Source organism: Gastrolobium bilobum, unplaced genomic scaffold (assembly GCF_033153095.1).
Source record: "Gastrolobium bilobum isolate Gb01-03AN ecotype WA unplaced genomic scaffold, APGP_CSIRO_Gbil_v1 utg60788, whole genome shotgun sequence".
NCBI lineage: Eukaryota > Viridiplantae > Streptophyta > Magnoliopsida > Fabales > Fabaceae > Gastrolobium > Gastrolobium bilobum.
In genome coordinates, this window is record NW_026898525.1 from 1 (window position 1) to 17,571 (window position 17,571).

General features: G+C 38.3%; 1 protein-coding gene across 1 annotated transcript; it reads left to right on the forward strand.

Annotated features, from left to right (window-relative positions):
• Positions 1-10,557: 10,557 nt before the first annotated feature.
• On the forward strand, positions 10,558-14,356 carry LOC133317049 (uncharacterized). The gene is made up of 4 exons (XM_061518841.1): positions 10,558-11,392; positions 11,630-11,691; positions 11,780-11,942; positions 14,289-14,356. Exons 1-4 carry the CDS (start codon positions 10,558-10,560, stop codon positions 14,354-14,356), a joined length of 1,128 nt encoding a protein of 375 aa, XP_061374825.1.
• The last annotated feature ends 3,215 nt before the right edge of the window (positions 14,357-17,571 follow it).

Here is a 17,571-nt window from a genome sequence, read left to right on the forward strand (position 1 = left end):
TTATGAATATTGAATATTTAGCCATGATAATGGTTGGCTAGTTTAGTTTTTATTGTAGTTAGGGTCACAAACCCTATGTGAACCCTTGTTACGACGGATTGATTTATGGTTTTTCTTTTATATAATTATCTTTATCTTTACCTTGTGCGTAATTATATCTTCTTTATTGGAATTGATCAATCTAATAGTTGAGGATAGTTTGGGGTTAGAACCCCAGATAGGAATATTGGGGTTTTGACCTTGAAAGGGGGTAGGATAACAATTCATATGCGTACTAGGAATAGACGTATGTTAATTGCATATGCTTTAATTATCGTGTTCATTGCTTAATTTTCATGAGGGTTACTAAGGGATTAGGATTCCAATTGAGGTTAAAGGGTTAAATTGCCAAGGGATTGGAATTTAACTAATTAATTCTAGATGATAATTATCTGAGTATTTATATAAATAAGTATTTTTAAATCAATCCAAAGTAAGAAGTGGGGATCTTATGGTGAGTGCACTCTAGCTACAATGCTTTTCTCATATTTTCACAAATCAATTCTCATTTTTATTGTTTTATTTCTCATAACAAAAAGCCAAAAACAAGTCTTTATTTTCAGTTCTCACTTTTATACAAATCGAAAATATTTGTCACAAACTATTTGAACTCTTCCATTCTTGAAAGAACGATTATTTGATAAATGATCACAATCCCTGTGGAGACGAACTTTTCTTATCATTATATTACTTGTGTAATCGGTATACTTGTCGGTGAGCATCAAGTTTTTGGCGCCGTTGCCGGGGATTGGCGTTTCTTATATCAATTAATTTTGATTTTTAAGATTGGATTTTATTTTTATTTTTGATTTCTGTGTGATATTTGAACATTGCTACTAATCTCTTTTCTGAGTTGTATGCGAGGTAAAAAGCCAGAATTTCCACTTGATTTGGAGATTACAAAGACTGAAAAGAGATACAGAAAACTTGCTGGGAAGAAGCTTGCATTCAACGAGTTAAGGATTCTGTCTGAAGAAACACACACCATGGCAGGGAAAAATAAAGAAGATAATCCACTCATGGATACTATCTTGATTCCATCGTTCAACAGGCCCAACGCGAGTATTGTTCAGCCAAACATCGCCAACAATTGGGAGCTCAAGTCTTCCCATATTCAATTGGTGGAGAGAGCTCAGTTTGGAGGAGAGGAGAGTGAAGACCCTCACTGATTTATTGACAGATTCTTGAGGATCTGTGACTCAACCAAACACCCTCAGGTGTCTAATGATGCAATCCGGTTGAGGTTGTTCCCTTTTGCTCTTAAGGGAAAGGGTCTTAGTTGGTTGGAAAGGCAGCCTGCAACAAGCATTCCTACATGGGATGATTTGTCTCAGAAGTTCTTTGCTGAGTTCTTCTCAATGGAGAGGTACAACCATATGGTGAATGATATCACCAATTTCACTCAATCTGAGGGTGAATCAATGTGCGTAGCATGGAACCGGTTCAAGTATTTAATGAGGAGGTGTCCTCACTATAACTTGACTGCTGGTAATCAGGTTAGAATCTTCTTCAATGGTTGCAAACCTGAGGTGAGGATGGTGTTGAATGGTGCAGCAGGTGGCACGATCAAATCCCTAAGAGCAAATGAGACTCTTGAGTTGATCGAAAGGATGGCTGCGAATGAAAATGAAGTGTTGTCTGCAAAGCCTAAGAGAGGTATCCTTCAGCTAGAAGGTAATGATGTGGTGCTGCCTGAAAACAAATTATTATCTCAGCAGATAGCAAACTTGACCTCAAGGCTTGATAAGATGCAGCTCGCTGGTGTTCAGGCTCAAACTGTTGCTGCTGTATGTGAATATTGTCAGGGCAACCACGAATCTAATGAATATTCTTCTTTGCTGGCTTCGGATTCACCTCAACAAATGCAAGTGAATGACATTTGGTATGATCAGAGACCTCAGCAGCAAAATGTTCAAAGAGGTCAAAATTTTGCTGCTGGAGGTAGTAATTATCACCGAAAGATTCAAGGCACAGGTCTTGATTTCAATTCAAACAACTACTTGCAGCCTCCACCAATCCAAACCAAGGAACCTTCTGATTTGGAAAGGTTAGTTGGACAAATGGCTCAACATTCCAATGCCTTCATGGAAGAGACTAGGGCCAATAACAAAAACACCAATGCTTCTATCAGAAATTTGGAGAATCAAATTGGCCAGCTGGCTAAGCAAATTGTTGATAGAACTCCAGGTACCTTCCCTAGTAACACAGTTACTAATCCGAGAGAAGATTGTATGGTCATCACAACCAGAAGTGGTAAAGTACTGCCATCTTCGGAGGTTGAAGAGAAGCTGGATCCTGCAGGAAAACCTGAAAAAAAGTAAGAAACCTGCTGAAGTGGTGAAGCCAGCTGAAAAAGAAAAAGCAAAAGAGAAATTTGAGTTGAGTCCTGAATATGTGAGAGCCATGGCACCTTATCCGGAAAGATTCAAGAAAGATGCCCAGAAACAACATTATGAAAGGTTCCTGGATATATTCAGAAAGCTTCACATTAATATTCCATTTGCTGAAGCCTTGGCTAATATGCCCAATTATGCCAAGTTTATGAAGGACCTTTTGTCAAGAAAACACAAGTTGCAGGAATGCCAAACGGTGACACTCACTGAGGAGTGTAGTGCTATTATTACAAAAAAGTTTCTGCCTAAGCGTCATTATCCAGGGAGCTTCAACATTCCAATTGCTATTGGTAATACTGATGTCGGCAAAGCCTTGTGTGATCTTGGGGAAAGTATAAATCTGATGCCCTTGTCCGTGTATAAATCGTTGGGGATATCTGAGCTTAAACCTACTATGGTTTACTTGCAACTCGCTGACAAATCTTTAAGGAAACCTAGTGGTATAATTGAATATGTTCTTGTGAAAGTGGACAAGTTTATCTTTCCGGTAGATTTTGTAGTGTTGGACATGGAAGGGGGAACTGGGATGCCTCTTTTGCTGGGTAGACCTTTCTTGGCCACTGCTCGGGCCATGATTGATGTTGAAAATGGAAAGCTTGAGTTAAGGATAAATAATAAGACAATTACAATCAACGTCTTTGACTCTATGAAACAATCTTCTGACATAGGCGATTGTTGTAAACTGGATGTTTTAGAGTAAGTGGGGAAAGAAGAAAAATCTTCTAGTCAAGAGATTGATGAAGAACTTGAGGCGCATGAGAGTGTTCCTGTTAAGGAAGGAAAAAATGTAGCGGTTGAAGTTCTTAAGGAAAAGAATGATTCTGACAAAGAAGATGGTGCCCCAAAAATAGAGTTGAAGGAGCTCCCTGAAACTCTGCAATATACCTTCTTGGGTAATAAGGAGGCGGTGATTGAAGTATTGAAGGAACATGGGACTGCCATAGGGTGGTCTATTTCTGATTTGAAAGATAAAGATCCCTCTTCCCGTACCCACAAAATTCTTAATAAGGATGATGACAAAAATGTGAGGAAACCTCAAGGGAGGAATCATCCTACAATGAAGAAGGTAATGAGAAAGGAAGTGCTGAAACTCTTTAACACTGGTTGGAGGATGTGTGCGGATCACCGGAGGATGAAGGCTGCCAAAAGGAGAATCTGTGAGAAGAGGCACTGAGACTCTGTCTCTCAGAGGAAACAATACTTCAAAGAGTTCCTCACATGGATTCACGGTTGGAATCAAATCTGGGAATTGTGGTCTCATGCACTGATGCATCTAGAACCACCAGATCCTTCATTTGCTGAGTCATCTCATGCTGCTGATGGGGATGACATGGAGGATGATTGATGTCTCCTTGCTGACGGAGATTTATTGTATATTAGTTTATTTTTCTTTTTAGTACTTTGCTGTTTTAAGTTTGTATATTTCCCAAACATTCTGATGCTTTATTATGCGCATTATAGTTTATTCTATATGCCACAGTTTGTTCCATGGTGCAGGTTTATCATCCATCTCTTGGTTTGACTATTGCTGGGGACAACAATTCTTTAAATCTGGGAATGGTGGACTTTTGGAAAGCACCTTGGAAATGCACTTCTTTTATCAAGGGAGATGTTCTAAACTCTTTTATTGTCTTTATTTTATTTTAGTTAGTATTTTGTGTTGCTCTTTATTTTTTATAAAAAATAAAAATATTGATGTGTTTTTTTTAAGCAATTCTCAGGTTTAAATGTGCTTATCTAGTTAATGTGCTTGACTGAAATTTTGGAAGTATATTGTATGACATTCTGGAATAACATTGCATAGATATAATTGGATTACATGAAGCTCGTTTGTCTAAACTGATGTTGTGAAAGTCTGATAATGTTTGAGGTTAAATTTCTTGAGTCTATATTGATACCATAGCTGTGAGGTTTGAGCTTAAACACTGAATTTTCTTGTTGAGAGACCTCACTGTTGTAACACTCTAGAACTTGATCTGTTTCTCTGTAATGCATGCATTTGTTGAAATGATAAAGGCATTTTGTTCTTGTTAGCTTATGGCCAAAAATATCCCACCTGTATAAATTTTTCCATTGCTAGCCCCCTTGAGCCTGAACTTAATTTGTTGATAAATGACCTGTGGTCTGATTGATGGTTTAGCCTATATCCATGTGACTTACCTTGATTGAGATTGAATTACTGATGTGTTGAAAATAAAACAAAGAAATTGAGGTAAGCTCCACTGAGGTCAAGTAATTAGTGGATGTAAATTTCATCTGTGCCCTTAAAACAAAGGGAGAAAAAGGAAAAAAAAAAGCAAGAAAAAGAAAAGAATGAATGTGCATAAAGGTGGGTCGAAGGAATTAATTCCCGAAATTTTGTGGGAATGTTAGTGGAGCAAAACCATTGAGTTGAATGTGTTAAAGTGAAATAATATCAGTTTTTCAATCTCATTGTTGTTTGAGCTACTGTCCATATATTCCTACCCGTTAACCCGACCAAGTTACAACCTGTGAAGTCCTTTTGATCAATTGATGCATGTGTTTGATTCTTCATTTTAATAATTTTTTAGAATATGATCAAGCCTATGGTAGTTTTATAGCTGTGATTGATTGAGTGCTCATGATACCCTTAAACACTGAGCGTTGAGTGGACATTATTTATCTGTGTGAGGGGTAATCAATGTAGACTCGTATCTTTAAGAAGCTGATGACATTATTGGGAGTTTATGATATTGGGTCAGGCATGCATGGCATATTGTGTCTGAGAGTATCTATGGATTGTTATGTTGGATTAATTGAATATGTCCTGGATTGAGTCTTTTACATTGCTGGGGACAACAACATTTAAATCTGGGAATGATTTGATGTGCCTCTGGCAATTGTAGTTTTTCAAGTTAAAATTGATAAGAATTGAGTCATAAAAAAACAACTTATATACATATTTGCTTATTATATTGATTCTTTCTATGTCAATGATATTTCTCACCTATTGATTATGTTTATACAGGTAAAAGAAGTGAAAATTACAAAGTATAAAAAGCCTGTTGACGCGACTCCACACGGGTGTAACACAGTACAAGTTCCAGCAACATGGCGCGAAATGGCTCCACACTGGCGCCAAGTAGCACCAGTTTACGAACTGTGCAGCGGACTCTTGGAAGTGGCGCCAACTGGCGCCAATAGACGAATGTTAATTCCAGATGCTTTAATTATCGTGTTCATTGCTTAATTTTCATGAGGGGTTACTAAGGGATTAGGATTCCAATTGAGGTTAAAGGGTTAAATTGCCAAGGGATTGGAATTTAACTAATTAATTCTAGATGATAATTATCTGAGTATTATATAAATAAGTATTTTTAAATCAATCCAAAGTAAGAAGTGGGGATCATATGGTGAGTGCACTCTAGCTACAATGCTTTTCTCATATTTTCACAAATCAATTCTCATTTTTATTGTTTTATTTCTCATAACAAAAAGCCAAAAACAAGTCTTTATTTTCAGTTCTCACTTTTACACAAATCGACAATATTTGTCACAAACTATTTGAACTCTTCCATTCTTGAAAGAACGATTATTTGATATATGATCACAATCCCTGTGGAGACGAACTTTTCTTATCATTATATTACTTGTGCGATCGGTATACTTGCCGGTGAGCATCAATTTGTTATAATTGACTCTGATCAAGTCGAAATGTTCCAAAATTATGGTCCATGAACCAAACTCGAACATGTGACAATATTGTCTTCATCTTGGATAAAATCTTGGTAATAAAACTCAGATTACAGAACAAAGGAATAAATATTTGCCTTCACAAATAGAAAATTTTCAAAATTGCTAAGTTAAAATAAAGAAACGTCATGAAAATTAATACTAGACAAAAAAAATATGGAATTCGTATAATATAGATTGACCTTATTCAGGTCAGCAACAACATTCAGATATCATATACGAGTTAATAGACACACTAAAATAAACCTATTATGGTGCGAAAAACTCACAAATATATCCGAGTTAATTAGGTGAGCCAAAAAAATTAGGCAAGCAAAACCAAAATATAAAGGTAAAGATATGATAATGACTCTGGCTTGCAAGGCCGACCAAATTAAGCGAATGTTTGATATAAAGTAAAGCATGAAATCAGTAGATGAATATAAATGTCAGGAAATATTATATAGACAACGACTGGGTAGGAACCCAACAATATTCATTACAATTCAAAAACGGGCTCAAGGCCCCAGAACATAAATACAAATTAAGCCGGAATCCAAGTTCTTCACTACTTACGCATATTGTTTTGCTCTTGCACAACATTCTCTACCCTGGCAGTGTAACATCCCCTTCTCTAGCCGGTTCAGTTAATACTCATATGATACTAAATATGAACAACGGAAGACTTAACTTACGAAAATACGAGCTACCTTTTTCTTTTTCTTTTATCATTTTCACATGATATATAACAACGTATAACTTATTCTAGTTTACATTCCATCTAACGGAGAAGAAAATTGGACAGAGTAACAATTGAAAATCGGACAAATGGGGATTTATGAATCTCACTCTCAAGGTATCCTGATAAACAGTTAATACAATCTATGATTACAGAAATACCAGATATCCATCAGAGATCACATACCCATCCATGGGCACATGCAAAACTTGGCTCTGTGCCACTAAATCTAACATCATGCATTACCAACACATACACATATTTGAATACTACATCATCATATAAGCATGCTTGAATACACAATTGTATATGCATCAAAACGAAACACATGTACGAGACATATACATGCCATATACAAGTAATAGATCAGACACCTTGATCCCAAAATAATGAAATACTAAAGCAACATAAATACACTCCAAAATATCAGTAGCCTACAACAATGCAAAATTCGATCCGTCGTAGCACCTATAACCACAGGTTGTGTCCTGCCCCGTGAGGGCTCACCGGGAATCTGAACACTTGAAATGATGTCCCCAAACGGGGTAAGATAACAAATCTCAATAAACTACAGGTTTATAGAGAATTCTCTATACCCTGGGCCCACTCCTGCATGAAAGTTAGATACAAAATATACAAAGCATCATATAAACAAATATCATAACTGAGCAAAACATATATACATATCTTATCATAAGCGTACGCAGTCATTCTCAGGGGAGGACCCCAAGCGAAAATCAACGTATGTGTTCCCAAAGGAGGACCCCGAGCAGAACCAAACATATATCAAAGGTATACACAGTTAGTCCCGAGGGAGGACCACAAGCAGACATTAGTGTACATAGAAATCAATGGTCAAAGATCATTACAGAAATCACATCAGAACAAAACATATCATATTATTATATAGCTCTATATAAATGCATCTATACAAAGTATCAAATACAATCATACAATCCAACCATAGTCCACTAACCTTGGTGGAGCACTCAAGCAGGAAAAGACTCCTTAAACATAGAGCTTACCTCTTGGAGCTTTATAATTTGCTTACTTGAAGCACAAGCTACTTATCTTGCTCCAAAGGAATCCAAATGCTCACAGTCCCTAGGCACACCTAGAGAAGGAATTTAAAACAAAACTCAATAAAATGATACAATGCCATGTAATTACAAGACATACACTTTATTGTTTACTTTCATTTCTTCACACTTATGCCAATCATATGCCAATTCACAAGTCAAAACCGTAATTTCTTAAACTCATTTGTTAGACCATTTAAGGATGATTACTTGCACCACAAGTAACCACATGATTTTATACTTACATAGGGTTTTAGAATGACCCAACCAAGCTTCTATAATACTCTTTACAATTTTTAACAATTCCTAGCCTTACAAACTCCCACATGACCGAATCCAAGACCAAGGGGAAGCTAGAGATTTGCATCAATTTACTCTACTCAACCAATGGTTCCTAGAACTCATCCATGGCTCCTAGGTTACTTATATATTCATATAACAATTTAAGCCTAACTTTTTCCCATTTGTTAGACCATTTGGAAATTGCGAAATATTCAATTACTCAAGTTGCAAGGTAAATAGGGGGAGATATTGAAAATTGAAAATAACCTATGCCATGAACTAAGGGGGAGTACTATATTTCAATTGAATGAATTTATGCAACACTAACTCTCTTTCTCAATTTAAAGTTTGTCATCATCAAAAAAGGGGAGATTGATGAATCAAAGTGATGATGTGGATACAACTTATACTTGATGATTCCACGACAACATGGTTTTGATGATAACAAAGAGGAATGATTCAAAGACGAAGCAATATCCAAAAAGCAAATGTGAAAGCATGCACCAAGTCTCAAGCATCAATCCAAGTCCAGAATCTAAAATGGTATACTCATTTAGGACTTAGGATAAATATGTAAAGATGTATAGATACAAAGCATTGCATGAGCTCAAGGTCATTCATCAATCATATATTTCAAAAGCATGCATCCTTAAAAAGAAAAGTCAAGACAAATGGTTTCATATGTACAATTTTGGTTTGGAAGAAGTACCTATGTGATACAAACTTTTCTAGATAATTTCCATAACCAATAACATGCATTACACGTCATAAAAACCATTTGGAAAGAGTAGAAACTCAGAACTCGTACAAAAAGGCTGATGCTACGAAATATCCGGATATATCACTTTGAATATCTGGATATCAGATATCCGGATATGTAACCAAGAATATCCGGATATACAATATCCGGATATGAGCCCGACAAATATCCGGATATGTACGGATTACAACGGCTATAAACGGCTAGTTTTCATAGGAGGTGTCATTGTAAATACCCACATCAGTTGGGATGAACAGTACACGACCCTATAGCATTTATTGAAGCTTTATTACTCTTACTAGCCTTTTATTGCTCAAAAATTACTTACTTTAATCATTGCATACACTTGAGCTCATCTTTCCTTTAAAGTTATACATCTCTTAGTTCTTCAATTTGTTCAATCTGTACTTTGAGAGTACTTAGCCACTTCTAATCACCTCAATATAACTTCTTGATTTGAGAGGGGAGTGAACCCTATATTTGAGAGGTTACCAAATTCCTAAGAAAATTTGGAGTGAAAAAGTGTAAGGCATCAAGAGCCCGAAGTCTTGAAAAGTTGTAGTGGTTTGTCAAACACCCTCAAGCTTGATAGTTAGTGAAAAGAATTGATCGAGCGGCTTCAGTCTGGACGTAGGTCACGGTGTTTGTGACCGAACCAGGATACATCTAGTTTGTAATTTCTCTAACCTTAATCTCTTTATTTAAGTATTAAAATTGCATCTTAGATTGTCTTTATATATTCGCTTGCTTACTTTGTTGATCATTACACTTGCTTTTACAATTAGACATTTCCTTAATAAATCACTTTATTGAAGAAATAGTCTTTAAAACATCAAAGGAGGTACTTTGCGAAAAGATTTTGTAAAACTCAATTCACCCCCCCTCTTGAGTATTGAAGCCACCTGTCCAACAAGTGGTATCAGAGCTTGAACTCTTGTGTAAAGAGCTTAACCGCTTCAAGAGAAGGGATGACTTCTTTGAACCATGATATGCCCCTTGAGGGATCATCTAGTACTAGACCTCCATTTTTTAATGGTGTCGATTATTCTTATTGGAAGAGTCAGATGAAAATATTTCTTCAATCTAATGATTTAAGAGTATGGAGTGTAGTTGAAAAAGGATACACACCACCTACTATAAAAAATGAGAAGGATGAAGATATTCCTAAAGATATAGAAAATTACACTGAAGATGAAATTAGGAAAGGAAATTGGAATGCTAGAGCTCAAAACTTGATCACAAATGCCTTAGGTCGTGATGAACTTTCGTGTTTCAAATTGTAAGAATGCTAAGGAAATGTGGGATATTCTTCAAATAACCCATGAAGGAACGAGTGATGTTAAATTTACAAAATTAAATGCACTCACTAGAGAATTTGAAATGTTTAAAATTCATGAGAATGAAAGTATTCAAAGTATGCAAAAGAGACTCACACACCTTGTCACTCATCTAAATGCTTTAGATAAATCTTTTACTAACCTTGAGTTAATTGCTAAGGTGATGAGAAGTGTGTACAATAGGGAATGGCAACCCAAGCTGACGGCTATTACGAAATCAAAAGATTTGAAAACCATGGATCTTGCAACCTTGTTCGGCAAGCTCCAAGAGTATGAAATAGAGCTAACTCGAATAACCTTGAAGGAACAAACCATCAAGAAAAGCAAGGGAATTGCCTTGAAAGCCTCAACACCAAGCAAAAAGAAGGATGAGGAAAAAGAAGATGGAGATTCCGAAAATGGTCTTGACGAAGATGAGATGAGTCTCTTCGTAAAGAAGTATGGAAAATTTTATAAGAAGAATTTTTCAAAGAAATCTGCATTTTCTCCTAGAAGAAGATCTAAAGATGAAGGATCCTCACAATTTACCATCACTTGCTTTGAATGTGGAAAAACCGGTCACTACAAATCGGATTGTCCAAATATTCAAAAGAAAGACGAATATGAAAAGAAGCAAGGCAAGGATAGAAGGAACTTCAAGAAGGCTTATCTTGCTTGGGATAATGAATCTAGTTCTTCTGATGATGATTCCATGGAAGAAGCAAATCTATGCTTCATGCAAGATGGAAGACCACCGGAGAAATCAAGCAAAGGAACTCAACATATATGTCTAATGGCAAATGAGGACAAAAATGAATCCGAAACCGAGGTAAACTCATCTTGCTCTACTCTTTCCCCTTCATATGATGAGTTGTCTGACATGTTTGAAGAAATGCATAATGAAACACTAATACATGTTAAAGCTCTTAGAGCATCAAGAAAAACTATTAATTCTTTGGAAAAACAAATTGCATCTTTAGAAAAGGAAGTAAAAGAGTTGAAGGATGAAAATGAAACTCTCAAATTACTTGATGCTAGCATTGGTTGTATTAAATGCCTATCTTCAAATGATCATGCATCTTCATCATCATGTACTTCATGCAAAGATCTAAACAATGAAATTGATGATTTAAATGAAATTCTAAGCAAATTCACATGTGGAAGAGACAACTTAAATGTGTTGCTTGGTAAACAAAGATGCATGTTCAACAAATCCGGTTTAGGCTTTGACACTAACACACAAGAAAAATCATATAAATTTTTTTTCATTTCACCATCCTACATGACAAGTAGCCCATTCATTAAATGTTTTCATTGTGGTGGAAAAGGTCATAGTGCATCCACTTGTAAAGTTAGAAAGAATGGTATTGTTGGGCAAAAGAAAGTGTGGGTTCCTAAGGGAACTAAGCCCAAGACTAACACACAAGGGCCCAACATGGTGTGGGTACCTAAGATTAAATCTTGACTTTGTGATGTAGGTTTGTTTGAAGGCTAAAAGCTCCAAGTGGTACTTGGATAGTGGTTGCTCAAGTCACATGACGGGAGAAGTAACTAAGTTCCAATCATTCACCAAGAAAGAGCATGGACATGTTTCCTATGGAGATAACAACAAAGGAAAGATCCTCGGTATTGGAAAAGTTGGTAACTCCTCCTCCGTTTCTATAGAAAATGTTTTGCTTGTTGAGGGCCTTAGCCATAACTTGCTTAGCATTAGTCAATTATGTGATAAAAATTATAAAATTATTTTTGACTCGACCTCTTGTAAAATTGAAAGTCTAATTGATGGGCAAGTTAAGTTTCTTGGTCATAGAGTGGATAACATTTATATGATAGACTTAGATGGTATGCCTTCAAATGACGATAAATGTTTGATTAGTAAGGAAGATGACTCTTGGTTATGGCATAGAAGAATAACACACATTGGCATGGGTCAATTGAGCAAATTGATATCCATAGACTTAGTGATTGGGTTATTGCTTGGTCGAACCGAGAGCTGCTCGGGAATATCTTTTCAGAGAGCAAGAGTGCAGAGTAATAATCAGGATTGCCAACAGGAGCAATCTACTCTGACTAAGAGCAACCCTCTTCAACTATACACAAGCGTACGTGTCAAGCAATATAGGGTATTGTAGCCCAAGATTTATCGTCCTCAGGGAGCAGTTGTGAAGTAAGAAGCGCTAAAGGAAACTTAATTTGTAAAATGGAGCAATAAAAGAAAGTACTATTCTCAGCTAAGTTTCACAAAGAGCAATCTCTGGGCAGCTAGTTAAACAATGTTAACCATTCTGAACCAGATGAGAGCAGTGAATGACTTAGCACGATCATCGAATAAAAAGGCATCAATTTAAGTAACTTCAAGAGCAGTCAACGAAATGAAAGTAAGAGCATCAGCTGGTAAAACACAATTCAGTTATCGTGAGGAAAAGGTTGTGATAGAAGTTTGAGTTAAGATTAATTTCAGAAAAAGTCAAGTAGGTGTTACGGGTTCCACGTTTTCATCCCTTTGGTTAACCCTGCTTGGTAGCATATTTTACAAGTAGATTTTGCTCCTTCCCCTGTTTTGCTATAGGTAAGCAGAGGGTAAGGCCTTACTCTCCACGTTACTCCATAGTACTTGGAGTTATATGCAAGGAAACTATGCTGCCTTCTCAAAAGAGCATGGATTCACATGGCAGTGCTCCCCATTCCAGGTGTTTCTCCCTCCTTTCTTCAGGCTAAACTACCCCAGGATCTTAAGAATGCTCCACACGCCCTTGTCAGTGTTTCATCAACCGAGTGGTCCCGGGATGAGGTTGCCAGCCCAAAGGGTTTCACAAAATCAATAAATTAAACCAAAGAGCAACTCAAAATTCATTTATAAAATATGTGTTCCTTACAAAGTTATCCTGAGACAAAAGGGATTACTTCTATGGAACCCTCACCGTCTTAGAGGAAGTTAGCTCCTAGTGAGCATTTTTACAATAAGAAAACAAAGAGATGACGAGTCCTAGGATGGGCGCTCATGATTTCCTTTATGAGGATTGCTTGTTCCTTATATAGGGTTCTTCATTTGATCTTCATTGTTCCTTTCATCAAGGGTCGTGCTTTGTTTAAATCCTCTCCAATGGTAGCTTTGCTTCTTGCCAGCTCAGCTCCGAATAGAAATCCTCTCCAATGGTAGCCTTGCTTTTTGCCAGCTTGGCCTTAAATGGAAGTGGTCCCCCTTGCTTTTGGCTCCCTTTGTGAGTGGGAGTATCGGATTCAGGGAGGCACCTCCACTCCTTCTGCTGCAGCTGACGTGGCGGCTTTTGATTGCTCAGCTTCTTTGCTTTCGTACTGTAGTAGAGGTAGCACCTCCACCTTCTCTGCTGTGGCTAACGTGGCGGCTTCCCATTGCTTCCTTTGACTGCTGTTGTACTACAGCAGGCTTGTTTTTTTCCTTTCTGCGCAACACTCCTTCTTCTCTTTTCATTTTGTGGTTCCTTCTGATGGGCCTTAGGTGTCCTGAACAAAGCAAACTAACCCAATAGTCATATGTGAAAAAGATAATGTTAAATTTCCTCCAGGTTTACCTTAACTCCCACTTTCGGTATTGCTCTGGTCCACTATTCAAAACAGTTGCTCTATATGGAAAGAAGAAGGTTGAAGGGAGTGATTTATAACCAAAACATGGGTTTTGTGGAACAATTTACACTTAATGGGCCTCAACTCTTGAGGACCATCAACACCCCAAAACTAAATATTACTCGTCCCGAGTAATCCTTCACAACCAACAGTCTTCTAGTGGCAGGCTAATGCTCCTTGAGATTATCGATGAAGAGTTGACTTAACTCCTTCCATCGCTTCATTAGAGCACTCATCTGACTTGTGAGTTTCACCAGCTTCATTGTGTGTGTGACCTCTTCCACTCTTTTAGTCAGTTTCCCACAGAGTTGCTTCCGGATTGAACTTTTTGGCTTGATTTCTTCTCTTACTTCTTAGCTCCCTTCTCTATTTCTTTCTTTTCAGGTCTTTTAACTGGAAGTCAATTACCCTTGTCTTTGCATAAGGCTGACCTTCAACAGCATGCTCTTTGAGCAGCTATTGCTCTCACCTTGATGACTTGAGCTGTTTGAGCGAAATTTTTGGAGCAGAGGAGCTGACCCTTCTTTTTTTTTTAAACCAGGGGCAGAGTAGTTTACTTAAACAGCCTGAAGTTCTTTCCTTGGTAACTCAATAAGTCAACTGAATAACAGAGTGTCCGATTTTTGGAGTGCTGCTTTTTGTGCATGGTGTTGCTCCAAATCAGAGTGATGCCCTATGTTGCTTTGTTAGAAACTGTAAACTCTTTAGGGCATCTCAAGGAGCAAAATCCTGGGCAAAAAGAATCACTGAGTAGATCAGGACACTTAGGACGGTAAACTTAGCAAAAATTAAAAAAAATATTTTTATAAAAAAAGTAAAACATGGTGGCGAAACCCTGGTACACCACAAAAGTCATTTATCTAAGAACAAAGTCAGTAACATTCCACCACAAAAATTTCAGGCATTCATTCCAACAGATTTAAACAAGTTAAAAAGGATAGGGAACGAATGAACCTGGGGTCACCGTAGCGACCCTTAATGCTCTCCAGTTTCTTGTCTTTCTCCGCTAAACGGAGCATTTGTTATTTCTTCTGGAGGGAAGACATTTGGAAACGGTGGATATGGAGTTTGTCCCTTGAATTTTTCTCCCCAGTTACTGGCGAAGATTTGATCCCGAGCTCTGTAGTACAATCGGAGTTGAATTTCCTCCTCTTTGTTCTTCATCAATTCATCTTTCAAGAGCCTGATCTCCACCTTCCAATCTTTTCTGTTTTTTTCGTGGCCTTGCTCCCTTCCTTACATTTTCTTGTTCATCATCTCTACTGCTTTCACCAGGTCTTTCACCGTGTTTTGCAAGGTTGAAGATCCTTCTCCTTCCTCAATCTTCCTTTTCAGAGGCAGTGGTCCAGCATTTTTTATCTGGTCAAGTTCATTCTGCAGGGCCACCTTATCTTTGTTAATGAGCAAGTTGGCTTCTTTCAGATATTGCAGCTCCCTTCCAGTTGTGTCTTCTAAGGCTTGCACTTGAGTGGCTAGAAGGTCTGCTCCGAGACCGAACATAGTTTGACATTGAGTCATGTCAGTTGTCTCGACTAGGAACTGCCTTTGTCCACTCTTTGCAGGAGCTCTCTTAAAGGGAAGTTTTCCCCTTCTTGGAGTTTTCTGAGGTTCTTCCTTCACATTGCCCGAAACTTCAGCTTCTTCTTCTTCCTCATTTCCTTCTTTTTCTTCTTTCTCTTCTTTTTCTTCTTCCTCCTCACTTTCCAATCCTTCATTGTCTCTGATTCTTTTTATCGTGGACTGATCAATGTCCGACCCTTCTAGAATGATTTCATCCGAAATCGGGATATTGGCCTTTAGACCAGACCTCTTGCACATTTCAGTGACCAGACAAGGGAAAAAGAAGGGGGAGTTTCTTGGTGCATTTGCCACCAGTTGTTTGTAAACAATCCTCCCAACATCAAACTTCGTCTTAGTCAAGATGCAGAAGACCAGCACTGCTCTTTCCCAGTTTACTCTAGAGTCATTGCTCACGGGAATCGGACGGGAGTTAATAAAATGCATCCATACCTTTGCTTCGAATTTGAGTTGCTTCATAGGGATGGATTCCTTGGTTCCCCAGGTTGCTCTTTCTGAGCCTATTTCTTGGAGCACTTCTCCAGTTATGGCCTCATCTCCTCGGCCAACACAGTATCTATCGAACTCATCTTGTTCAGCAGGAACTGAAGCAATGTTGTATGCTTTGTTGATTTCTTCAGGGGAGAAGTCTACTTTCACGCCTCTGATGAGGAGTTTTGGGAGATCTTCTTTCTTCATCCCCTCCAAGAATGCAGTCACGAACTCGGTGCGAGCTCTTGAGGGAGGCTCAACGAAGAGTTCCCAATCCAGTTCTGCTATATCCTCGGTCAGCCATCGGTCGAGATCTCCGTGTTTGGAGCTACTAAGGACTATGCCCCGTTCTGGTATGACTGTGCGGTCGACTGCGGTTTGCTCAGGCTTGAGCTTTTTCCCTGTTCGGGTCCTCTTCTTGGAGATAGAAGCAACAGGTATAATGGCCTTTGGACGTGTCATGGTGTAAGGTTCTGAGTAGGAGGGATGGAGTGGAGAGTAAAGGTTGGATTTTTGTGGGTTGAAGGAGAAAAGATTATGAGAATGAAATAATAGTTCTGTGTTTGTTTATAAAGGAACGAAGGAGAGGATGGGAAGGTTAAAACGCTCTGTATGGTGGTGATCGTGGCTTTGCTGAGAGGTGGATATGGGGGGAGAAGAGCGTCTGCTGCACATAAATGCCTGGGGGAAAGCAACTGTCCTCTGCTCTGACGGTCTCTTCTTTTTGAAACTGCTACTGCCGTTTGATTGGAGGGATGTGACAGAACGACGTGGAGCTGTTATCCTTCCGTTGCTTCCGCCACTCGGTTTTCTCTCTCTCTTTTTTCATATGCGGCCCATTGCAGGCCCTTGGGTTAAAAGGGGCAAGTGGATCAGCCCAATTAGAACTTGGTTTCAACATTGAGGGATCAAATTCTAAGTGTTGGTTGCTCCTTGCTTTTGGGATCAGGTTGCTCAAGAGCAACCCCAAAACTAGCTTCCTACAATGGTTAGCACATTAATTTTCACAAACAAAGACAATATGCACCTTTTTTGGAACGCATTGCACAGGAGCAACCTATTTACTATCTGAGATGGGATAGATTATACCTGCATCAAGCCATTTGATGATTTCTTTTCTTACCACCTCCTTCATATTGGGATTCAGCCTCCTTTGATTCTCCGCAGATGAGCTGTCAGGGTCTTGGAGCAAAATCTTGTGCATGCAAATTGTTGGGCTAATTCCTTTTATGTCAGCCATGGTCCAGCCGATTGCTCCTTTGTAATCTTTGAGCTTTTGTGTGAGTTGAAGTTCCTGTTCATGGGTTAGCAAAGAAGAAATAATCACAGGGAGAGTGTTGTCTTTACCCAAATAAGTATATTTCAGGTGTTCAGGTAAGGGTTTTAACTCCAAGGTAGGTGGTTGCTCTACTGAAGGCAATTTCGGTCTTTGCTCCTGCTCTGATCGGTTTAAGGATTCAAAGACCCTTTCTTTCCTTCCCTGGGGTTGGTTGAAACTGATGGATGCAAGGTATTCTTCCAGCTCTTCAAAGTCCTTCATGCCTATCTTTGGCTACAAATGCTCCTACTGTTCTTCTCTTATGACCAAGTTCAGGATCGAAATGCTAGAGCATTCCTC

What these genes read in the sequence shown, in the direction of transcription:
- LOC133317049 (XM_061518841.1), top strand. Translation starts at nt 10,558, where the DNA reads ATGGATCTTGCAACCTTGTTCGGCAAGCTCCAAGAGTATGAAATAGAG. An exon ending in TCATGCATCTTCATCATCAT is followed by an intron (nt 11,393 to 11,629) that starts GTACTTCATGCA and finishes GTGGTGGAAAAG; the next exon opens with GTCATAGTGCATCCACTTGT. An exon ending in CCTCGGTATTGGAAAAGTTG is followed by an intron (nt 11,943 to 14,288) that starts GTAACTCCTCCT and finishes CTTTCTTTTCAG; the next exon opens with GTCTTTTAACTGGAAGTCAA.